The 12,160-nt window shown below is 35.3% G+C and overlaps 1 protein-coding gene and 1 pseudogene across 1 annotated transcript; both read right to left on the bottom strand.

The window, feature by feature from the left end:
* Positions 1 to 213: 213 nt before the first annotated feature.
* On the bottom strand, positions 214 to 2,651 carry LOC113859583 (protein POOR HOMOLOGOUS SYNAPSIS 1). Its single transcript, XM_027492317.1, has 8 exons — positions 2,406 to 2,651; positions 2,198 to 2,314; positions 1,959 to 2,024; positions 1,736 to 1,839; positions 932 to 1,128; positions 800 to 846; positions 601 to 628; positions 214 to 272 (listed from the first exon to the last, which is right to left on the bottom strand). The coding sequence occupies exons 1-8, from the start codon at positions 2,649 to 2,651 to the stop codon at positions 214 to 216; spliced, it is 864 nt and encodes a 287-aa protein (XP_027348118.1).
* Positions 2,652 to 4,678: 2,027 nt separating this feature from the next.
* LOC113860117 lies at positions 4,679 to 6,260 on the bottom strand (annotated as a pseudogene).
* Positions 6,261 to 12,160: the final 5,900 nt, after the last annotated feature.

Below are 12,160 nucleotides of genomic sequence, written 5' to 3'. Positions count from 1 at the left end.
TCTGGCATTGCTACTTAATGAAAAATAAAAGCTAAGACGAAATTTAGGCTTGAATCAGTATCTCAGTCGCAATGTGCGTAGTTAAGAGATAATGGAAGGAGAGAGAAATCCGCTGTACATTTTTTGGGCAATATGTGCTGAAGGTCACCATGATTCAGTCAGCCGGTTGAGATGCAAAGATGCCCCTCACGTCATTTTCAATGCCCAGGACAACTAGAGGGACATATCGCCCCCCAATTCGCTGATTACTTTCTCCACCTTAACCAACATATCTAATAACATGAAAATGGTACATGAGTCGATAGGACACAATTTATCAGACCATACAATATTAACGAAGGAATGGATGTAGCACAAGCAAGACCTCTAATAATTCGTAAGCACAAAGAGCACAACTAAAAACTACAACTGATATGAGGTGACTACTGGGTGCATTATGTTCATATTCAAACCAAAGAAAAGTAAGAAATTTTCATCATTTTCCATTGGAGCTCTACCCTAGGACTGAAGACAGAGAGAGAAAAAACAACTAAATAAATAAAATGGAACGACAAATTTAACCAACGATCTTACTGATAAGCAACAAGGAGGGAATGCTACCTTGGAAGGAAGAATCTTCCATGTACCTCTGCATGCAAAGAAAGAAATAACGTGCAACAACAAATGGTCAGTAGAGAAGATGCACTTCCGAACTATTTGCATCTTATACATTAAACTTTATAATGAGCAACATATCAATGCAACCTGATGGTCAAAGCATCAACCAGTAATATTTTAGCAAAAATTTGAAAATATGTACCACGATTTGGGACTTGAGATCAATTTCCTCGGAAACGGTTGGTTGAGCTGCAAGATATGATTTTATTCAAATGAAATAGGTTGTGGTAAAAATCAGAACCCATATTTCGTTAAAACAAAAAAGTTCACCAACCCTTGTTCTCAGAGCAATCCATGAGTAGTGTGGCAAAACTGGGTGGCAAAACTGGGAGAACGCCTTCAAAGTTTTGACCAGGATCTGTTTCCTTTACTTGGGTCGCTAAAGGTCGCTCCCCTTCATCATTCATACACAGTGGCATTTGTGGAATGTAATTGTCAACCGGGGTCATAAAGCTAAGGTCCTCACAAGCCCTACAAAAGTACAAATACAGCAAGGTTCAGTATATATTGCCCCGTCTCCACCACAAATTTAAGTAAACTATTACTTCAAGGTTTGTCTAGGCTACTTTATGGAATAAATAATCCCATCCTATGTGGACGAAAGAGATTTTGTCAATAAAATATTGATATATTTTCTAATAAATCCACTTATAATAAGGTTATTTACCCATGTCTAAGTAGACAAACCCATTACTTCACCACAAGTAATGAGAAACACATCAACTATGGACAAAAAACAACGGGGAAAAAGACAGAACAAAGGATGTAAATGAAAAAGATAACAAATTAGTGAAAGGTTAAGAGAAATTTTAGGAGCAGAGTCTTTGACACAACTCATTTAAACACACTATTTATTATTGAAAATTATGAAAATTACACGGTCTCACTTCTAATTTACTGATTCTTAGTTATACTTTTATAATTTTTAATAAATTATAACAAATAAATGAGAGTATGTAAAATAGAATGTGTTAAGAGATTATTCCTTTCTCTCCAAATGACAAATAACAATCTATGAAGGCATTAAACTCACAATCACATCCTCCCATTCCTCCAATCGCACAAAACTTCTTTATACCTTTGGGAATGCTTGTTTGATGACATGAACTCTGACTGGGATGAAATTTCAGAACCAAAGTCAGTATTCAGAGGCTCTGGCTCCTTGTCATCTTTCAGAAACTCCTGAGAATAACACAATCATCAACAATTCACAAGGAAACAACGAGGTTTCAGAAACGCATCCTCTTGTTCCACACAATTTTCTTAACGCCGATTACAATACCATAAGAAGCAATCATCACCTTCAAAGCATCTATAAACGACTGCGCTTCATAAATCGACGGAAACCGCATAGCAAACTTTTGAATCTGCCAAAACGGAAAATGCTTTCATCAAATACTATTGAGAGATCTATTCCATATATGCAGAGTTACAATGGCTAAAGCAAGAATGAACATTGTGTTTGACAATGACACGCGTTTAAATAACTGGCAATGACTTGGAATATAATAAAAAGATGTAGTAGAACATAGAATCTTGCCTGGCCTAGGGAATCTCGGTAACTAACTAGAACGGTTCTGATGCCTCTGGCAGGGTATCCAGAGACGCACGAGACATGAGGCCACGAAAAGTGGAGTTTGGAAACGTAGTGCTCTTCCTGTGACATTTTATAAAAATAAAACGGAGGTCTCATTCATTATAGTTAGGGAGGGAAAAGAGAAAAAAGTAATGTTCTAGTAAGGACTGACGAGGAGTGTGGCGTTGAAGGAGACGGTGAGGAGGGAGAGGGGAGAGGAGAGGCGGAGGAAGGCGACGGAGGAGGAAGAGATCCAGTTGCCGCGGGGAGGGCGATTGAGGAGGCGAGGAGGGAGAGGAAGGAGAGTTGAAGAGGGAGAGGGAGAGGAAGTGAGAATGGGATAGGGAATGAAGCGGGCGAAGTTGATCTCCCATTGCTCTCTCGCTGACTGTTCTATCGTTGCCAGAGTTCCCGCCATTTTTGTTCGCATTATTTCCAAATTCTCTCTCTTTTATATGCGTGGCGTACATTGTGACGAGGCATGCGGTCCGTGTTTCTTTTGTTCTTTGGTACGAAACCATTTGATGCAGATTCCACAATTCAGATTTTAATTGCTTTACGACAAAATAATAATTTTATTAAATCAAATTTAAAAAGTAAATTAAAAAATTCGTGATTATAATTACGAAATATTACTTCACCTAGATTTAAAAAGACAAACCTTTGCATAACTCCACTTACACCACCTAGCTACACTTTGAAGTGCTCCAAATGCAGAAACATCAGAAGCAAATATTTTAAGTATGGAAGAGTTTGAAAATCTCATCAACTCGGCGACACTTTTCTCCCTGAATTAGATTGTGCTTGATCAAACCATCCTTGAAAAATTTGTGGTTAATTTTCGGGCAGAACATAAAAAAAAAAATTGTAACTTTTTAGACATTAACTTCATAAAAGAGTTGCACAAGAACGATTGATCCTAGAGAATCATTTGTTCACCTTTAAACCAATCATTTAGTTAAACAATAACATAAACATTCACAATAGATAATAACACTTCTCGTACTATATGCACATTTTTATCAAGACAATAACACACACATAATCACCAACAATATTCCTTCAAAGGGTTTGGTCTTATTACTGAAATGATGTTTGATTGGGGATCACATTTTTTATATGTTTCATTTTTTTTACCTAGAAAGATGGCTTAGACCATGTAGACAAATGTTACCAAATTTTCCGAATCAACACTATTTGTTGACAAATTCCTTTTCAAATACAACTTTATTCTTGTAACCTTATAACCTTGGATGCAACAAATTATCAAAAAAAATTTGTCTAATCACTATGCCAGAACAGAGATCTGAGAGCGATTCTGTTTGAATTAAAGAGCGTTTAGAACTGTTCTAAAATTTTGCGTTATCTGATGTGTTATATTTAAGAGAGCGATTAAAGAATGCTCTCAAATGTTAAGATTGGATGGAACCGCTCTTTAAAGTATAAATGTAGACGGCGAATTTAAAATTTGAAATTGATTTCTTTTTGAATTTTTGATTTTAAAGTAAAATTAATTTATTATTACGTCTAAATCAAAATTTAGAATTGATTTCTTTGTGAGTTTTCTTCATTTTTATCACAAATCAAAATTGAATCTTGAGTTTATACATTTAGTGTTAACCAAACAGTCCATATCTACGTGAACCAAACACAAGTAAGTATAGAAAAAAGAGAACAAATTAATAGGATGATTTTTAATGTTAACAAAAAGAAAAAGAAAGAAGGAGAGAATGAATGATTCAACGTTAATAAAAAGAAGAAGAAAGAGAGAGAGAATGAAGAAGTACCTATAGATGTAAAAAAAAAATTAATTTGTTACCGCAGAGAAGATGAAAAGAGCAGGCTAACAGAGAATAAAGAAGTATCCAAAGATGTGAAAAAAAAATCAATTGTTAGTGCAGAGAAGATGAAGAGAGCATACTAATAGAAAATGAAAAGGTACCTACAGATGTGAAAACAAATAATTTGTTAGCGAGAGAAGATGAAGAGAGCAAGCTAACAGAAAAGATGAAGAGAACATAAGAGAGTGAAAAATACGAACAAATAGGGATGGAAATCGGTCAGGCCGCTTGACAGAGGTCTGTGGCTTGGCCTGGTTTAGGCTTGACCTGACTTGACCTTTTTAATAAATAAACCAGACTTAGGCTTGTTTTAAGGCTTGTTTAAATAAATAAATCAAGCCTGATCTATTTATAATGCCTGTTAAGCCTGACAGGTCGGCCTGTATAAATATATATATATACAGTAGAAACTCTTTAAATTAATACTCGATAAATTAATAAACTCTCTAAAATAATAAATTTATCCGGTCCCGACTTGGGCCAATATAAAAAATTGAAAAATTCAATAAAATAATAAGATAATAATTTTTCGGGAGATCCCTTTATAATTTTTGGTCCCAAGAAAATCATAAATTAATAATTCATAGAAACTAAAAAAAATATATTACACTCTATTGAAATATGATTCAATAGTTGTCTGTTTTCCTTTAAAGTTCAAGTCTATTTGGAGCTTATCTCTAACTTTTTCTTATTGCATCCAATAGCTTAGGTGTTGTATTTTTGTATTGTCTCATAAAGTTGTGAAGAGTGCTCGACGCCATAAGTGCTTCCTTTCGCATAACAGGCTCCAAAGACACTGTATCATCTTCGTCGTCATCCTCTGCATTGTTCTCAATGATAGTACCCACAATATCTTCTAAACTCTGAACTTCCGAACATGCTTCATTTTCACCTGGTTAGTTCATTAGATTGTCGATATCCATCTTATTACGATAGCCACATTGATTGATCATAGTCTCGAGGTCTTGAGTTTCTTCATCAAAAGTGGATTCATCCAAATTTCTTGTAACGTCACTATCTGAATGAATTTTACAGTGTCGGAAGCAATTCGCTATTATTTCTTTTCGAGCATCTATCGTCCAAGCTGGGATTGCCAAACTGATAGCATCAAGGACATTTATCTTTCCTAGATTAGATTGTCCCACCTCATAACCTTCCAATATTTTGCGGTAAAATCTTCTACAGTAAATGCATCTTGAAAGCTCTTATTATCCCAGCATCGCAAGGTTGAATCTTTGATATCATGTTGGGTGGCAAGAAGAACATCTCAATGTTTCTTAGCCCTTCAATATTTCTTGGATGTGCTGGACAATTATCCACCACAAGCAGAACTCTTCTACCATGCATCATTTGGTCAAATGAACGAACATATTCATTAAAAAGCACACTAGTCATCCATGCTTTTTTGTTAGCTCGATACTGACAATTCAAGCTATTCATGTTGACATTCTTGAAGCAACGAGGCTTTGCATATTTCCCAATAATCCATAGAGGGATTTTTTCAGAGCCATCTTCATTGCAACAAATAAATACCGTAAGCCTTTCTTTATCTTGTTTTCTTCCTTCAAGTTGTTTTGTTGCCAGTGAATGATCAGCTTGTAGCCTATAAAACAACCCAGTTTCATCCATATTGAAAACATCTTTCATAGGGAACTGATCAATTTTCTCCCGAATCGATACCAATTTCTGCTCCATGTCTTGTATATCAACAGACTCACTCTCACCAAAATGATGAAATGACTTTATGCCATGTCGGTGCTTGAATTTCCCAAGCCATCCTATAGAGAAGTTAAAATCTGAATCATCATGAGGGTACACGAGTTTCATTGTATCTCTTGCCTTCTGCAAAATTAATTCTCTTGTGATATTCACACGTTTTTTATGTTGGAGAAACCACTCATAAACAACCTTCTCCATGTCAGGATATTTTGCTGGTTTGTGTCTTTTGATCTCTGCTCTTCCCTTTTCTATTTTAGCAGAGAGATAGTCATCTGACCGCTTAAGTGTGTTTGATATTGTTCCTTGACTAACTTTCAACTGAAATTTTCCCTCAAGCCATCTCTGCAAGTCTTTTTGTGTGCTTGCAGGATTATCTCTCTTATACTCACACAACTCCTTACGTATTTGATCTGACATAGTTGATTTTGCAACACCTTTTAGATGAGAAGCCATCTTGTGAGATATGGTTTGAATACTCTAACACATTCATGTAATTTATATATGCCAAACTTGTTTAAGAATACATTGAACACATTTGTTCCTCTTGTTTACATTTACTGTACTTCAAAAGTCATTATTGATTTCCAATGCATATGTAGTGTAGTTACTAATTTATTGTACGTTGAGTCCCAAGATTCGCTGCAACGTAATTCTAAGAGGCATAAATTAATTTTCCTTTTTGTTTGGTATGTACAGTATAATTACTTAAAAACTCTTTAAATTAATAATTATTAATTTATCGATAAATTAATAACTCTCTAAATTAATAAATTTATCTGGTCCTGACATTATTAATTTAAAGAGTTTCTACTGTGTATCTTATTGATAATTTTTCTATGCATGGGTGATTTTATCTAATAGATAAACTTCTCTTAGGACCTAATTAGGTGCACTTAAATTATTATCTTTACTAATGGCTATGAGATTTAACACAAGTTTCCTAAAAAATATATTTTATAGAAACTATTCAGAATATATACAAAATTTATTTTCATTGATAATAATTTCATATTTTAACATAATAGAGGCTCAATTCCAATTGCTCTTAGCCCAACAATATATTCTTCTGCTATGCTTTTCTGTACGTATTCAGAATGAGCTATACATTGCTATTAGGAATAAAATAATCTAGAATTTGGTAGAATAGGATGAGCTATATTTTTTTGTTATTTCTTTTTTATTTCATTATTCCTTTGTTCTTATCCATAGTGCTACATTCTGAATAAAGATGTTCATTTGCTATTCATTAATATAATAAGAAAAAGACCTTTTTTCCTTAATCATTCCCTTTTCAGTCTTTTGTCTTTTATGGTATTAGAGCTCTACTGGAGGCTCTATTGATCATTTCTTTTCACTATGTCTAGCAACAATACTAACTCTGGCCCTAAATTTGATGGTGATCCTATCCAAAACCAAACAAATCCCAGCCTTGATCCTGCTAGTCCTTACTACATTCACCCTAGTGAAGGTCCTGGCTTAGTCACTATCACCCCAACACTGGTTGGCCCTAACTATCACTCTCGGTCTCACTCTTTTCGTTTAGCTAGGATTTCAAAGAACAAGATGGGATTTTTAACTGGTTTCATCCCTGTCCTTGAGGTTACGGACCCACTACATTCCTCCTAGGAATGTTGCAACACACTAATTCTATCATGGCTCCTTAGTTCATTATCTTCTTCCATTGCTTAGAGCATTGTTTTTCTTGATACTGCCATTATTGTTTGGATTAACCTCAAAGAGCACTTTTTACAAGGGGACCTTCTTCACATAGCAGAACTCCAAGAGGAAATATATGGCCTTCAGCAAGGCTCACTCTCTGTCTCTGAATATTACACTACTTTCAAAACCCTCTAGGAAGAGCTAGACAATTTTTGCCCTTTTCATGTCTGCTCCTGATTTGCAAAGACTTATCACCAATAGGATTTTATCATTTGTTTCCTTAAAGGGCTAAATGACTTGTTCTTCGTTTTTCGTTCTCAAATTTTTCTACTTGATCCTTTACCTTCTATTAATAGGGTCTTTCTTATGGTCATTCTGCAGGAACGCCAACACCCACCAACCTCTTCAACAACAAATAGGCCCAATTCCTTTGTCAATGCTGGTTTTGTCACCGACAAGGGTCGTGGTGGCAGTCTTCCTCCAAGACATTAACGCTCTACTTCTAACAAGAAATTTACCTACTGTGGTCGTCCCGGACACACCACAACGTTTGCTATGCTAAGCACGACTATCCTCCTGGCCACCCTCGATATCTACGACGCCCACGGTTCCACCATCATGATTCCCTTTCTTCATCTGTTAACAGTGTAGTACAAGAAAGTACTCAGGAGACTTCTCATGGTGATCAAGGGATTTCCTCTGATAGTTTGGGTTTCAATCTTACCTAGGCCCATATTAGAGTTTTTTAAGCCTCTTCCAGCAAAGAACCCCAAACACTGATGGTCCAAGTTCTGCTCAGCCTGCACGAGCCAACTTCTCCCAAGTGTCCCAAACCCAAAATGGCCCAATTCTATTGTCTGATTCAAGTCTTGGTATTTCTTTTGCCTTTTGCATCACCACAGACACACAAGCCCATTTATTGTCCCAAACACACACGTTACTCGTCCCTTTTTCACAAAAACAAGTCCCTTGGATTATAGATTCAGAGGCAACTAATCATATCATTTCCTCATTAAACTTCTCTTTATATCATACAAAAATTCCTCCTGTCAAAATAAATTTACCTAATGGTTCTATTGTGTTTGCCAATTTTTCTAGAACAGTCCAATTATCTCCAAACTTTATCATACACAATGTTTTTTATGTGGCTGATTTTAATTTTAATCTTCTCTCAATTTCTAAACTTCTTTCTTCCATGAATTACACTCTCTTTTTTTTTTTTCTAAATCTTCTTGTCAAATACAGGAAACAAGGTCATTGAAGATGATTGGTTTGGCTAAATTAAAGTAAGGACTTTATCACTTGGAACTCAAACAAGGATGATGACTCTCACATTCCCTCAACTTCTTTCATCAATAATTACACTCTTATTTTTTCTAAAATCTTCTTGTCGAATACAGGAAACAAAGTCATTGAAGATGATTGGTTTGGCTAAATTGAAGCAAGGACTTTATCACTTGGAACTCAACAAGGATGATGACTCTTACATTCCCTCAGCTTCTTTCATCAATAATTTCACCACCCTCTCATCACTAATTCCAATTCATGGCATTTTAGATTAGAATACCTTTCCGAAAACTGTAACACCATAATTCAATTTCCAAATAAATTTCACAAAAATGGGAATAATAAAAAATTTCATTCAAACGATTCCCAATACATAGTTCAATAAAGTATTTCAAAATAAGGATGGATTACAAGTTTGAATCAAATTAATGCTACAGGACTAATTTAAATACATCAAATTTTCAAAATAAATTTCTAAGTCCTATAGCAGTTTCATCCATCCCTTCACTGAGTCCGGTGTTGATCGTCTTGGTCACCTAAAAAATAAATGTAAGGATGAATACTCTACACTATCACACATACAAGTATAGAAACTCACGTTGCACACTTCTACACATTTCCAACACAATTCAAATCATTTATCAACAAACATAAAGTAGTAATTTCAATATGTCATTCTCATTCACATACGGGTCCGCTTATTGTACCATCAAACAATTTACATCTACGTGCGTTCATTGCATGCTAGCCACGCTCACTGTGGCATTGTGATCATATATTCCTTATGCCCTCAACCTCAGAGACTTACTTAGTTCACACCATGGATGGTTGCCGGATAGCTCCCGCTCCACGGAGACAACGTGTGTAGTATTGAGCCCCCCAAGCACAGGTGTTAGTTAGAGGCTAAGTTAGGAGGAGAGTGTGTGGCCTGTGGTACACTCACGTTCATTGTTGGTGTCACCACCACCCTTTCTTCTCCAAGGTATTTCTACCGCTCCCATCTTCCACACCCAGTATATCGTTGAACTATTCATAGTTTTCTAACATTCCAAACATCATCACAATCACACCCAACTTTCCATTCACACATATTTTCAACTATTCACATTATTCAACATCAATCAATGACATGTCTAAGCATTTCAATTACATTCTCAATCACATTAAGATATTCAATTTCACACATGGCACGTATGCCTACATTCAATCACATTACACTTAAGCACATAAATTTCACCATTATCTCATGGCAAACAAAGTCATTTCATCACACACATTTCTCAATATCAATTATATTATATCACACACCAAATTTCTATCAAAGTCCAATCATAATTGAGCCATTCTTATGAAATACACATCATTCTACGTTTTATCCTAATCACATTACACTACCTATCACAATAAACGAATTCTAAATACAACAAGATAAGGTAGAGTCTCCCTATACCTCAAAGTGAAGACCCACAATGCAAATCAACAATTAAAGCGTCCCCCACATGGATTTTGTCCTAAATACATGGAAGAATTCCATGAGAACCCAAGAAGAACAGAGAAAATAGAGAATAGGGACAAAAATTGAAACCCTAGCCATTAAAATGTACCTCTAAATGCTCCAAACGTTATCCCAACCGTTAATCTTACTCCCAAATGGCTTTAGAGGCAATTTAATCGGTGAAAAAGACTTTGGAAAAATGAATATTTGAAATCCTAAATCCTTCAAATACCCCTCTAGTCACGATGCTCTCGCTAAAATGAGACATCTCTCAGCGAAAATCTCAGAAGAAACTGTACTATAGTTTCTGCAGAATCTTGCTACAGCGATACTGTATCCAAAAATGCACCCTCCTCTGTTACCCTCTCGCTGCAGCGAAAACGCAATAGATGTAGTCTTCTCGCTTAGAGCATTGTTGCTACAGCAAGAATGTCTCTGCATACTCAACAATTTCAATTCAACCACAAACCAACATATACACTTATACTCACAAACTTATCCATATATATTTCTACACACGTATTCACATCATCATAATATAAATCAAACATAACAACATATAGCAATCCACATATATTTATATTAATAAACCAATCAATATATATATATATATATATATACAATTACAAAATCTGGGGCATTACAGAAACTGCCTTAATATTCTCCATGAGAATTTTCCTTTTGTCTTCAAGCATGTTAATGAAAATCGTGATAATTTGCCATTTGGCTAAACAAAGAAAATTGTCGTATTCTCCTAGCATGAATAAAGCTTTGAATATTTTTAATTTGGTTCATATGGACATTTGGGGTCCCTTCTCTCAAGTTTCAGTCCATGGTCACAGGTATTTTTTTACCATTGTTAATGATTTTAGCTGTTAACTTGGGTTGTTTTATTAAAATCCAAAGGAGAAGTAAAGATGCAAGTTTAAAACTTTGTAACTCTCATTCAAAATCAATTTAATTAACCATTAAGGGTATTCAAACTGATAATGTCCTTGAATTTTTTCAAAGGGTATTTTACATCAAACAAGTGGTGTTTATTCCTCAATAAAATAGGAGAGTTGAAAGAAAACACCAACACATCCTTAATGTAGCAAGAGCCCTAATGCTTCAATCTCAAATTTCTGAACATTTTTGGTCTTATGCTATTAAACATGCAATTTACCTTATTAATCGTGTTCCATCACCCATAATACAAAATAAAACTCTTTTTGACTTATTGGTTACCTTTGTTATGCTTCCACACATTCGGCATGCCAAAAATTTGATGCTCGTTCTAGACGTGGAGCTTTTCTGGGTTTTCAAACAAGGACAAAAGGTTACGTAATTTTGGATTTAACTAACAATGAAATCTTTATTTCTCGTAATATTTTCTTTAATGAAATGATTTTTTCTTTTACTAATAATGTCACACTAGCCCAGTTAGATAACATCATACCTCCTTGTCCAGACCCAATTCATTACCATACACTTTCAGGGCTTGAACCCAATCCATCACCCATGTTTCTTTCTTTTGAGTCACCTAACATTTAGGACTTTGAGCCCATAGCAGAGAGACCCAATTCTCACTAGCCTCATTCTCCTCAGTCACCTAAACCCTCTTCCTCAAATTCATCTCTTCTTTCCACGTCTCTATTAGCATCATCGTTGACAATGCCCACTTTGCCCATCCATTCAACTAAACCGCAACTCACACGCCACTCAACTCATAATTGAACTCATCCTGGTTATCTCAACGATTACCAATGCAATACCTACTCGAATGATGAGGCTCTCCTGCTGCCAAATTCAAGTGCTACAGTCCCTTCTTCAACAATTCCCAACCAATCATCTTCAAAACGTAAGTATCATGCTCAATCTGCACTTGATTATTCATGAATCTCTTCTTCCTATTCTTATTACTTGTCTTGTTTATCATCTGAGCAT

This window comes from Abrus precatorius, unplaced genomic scaffold (genome assembly GCF_003935025.1).
Source record: "Abrus precatorius isolate BTA unplaced genomic scaffold, Abrus_2018 Scaffold2, whole genome shotgun sequence".
NCBI lineage: Eukaryota > Viridiplantae > Streptophyta > Magnoliopsida > Fabales > Fabaceae > Abrus > Abrus precatorius.
The sequence above is the reverse complement of the archived record's forward strand: the minus strand, read 5'-3'. Positions and strand labels throughout refer to the sequence as shown.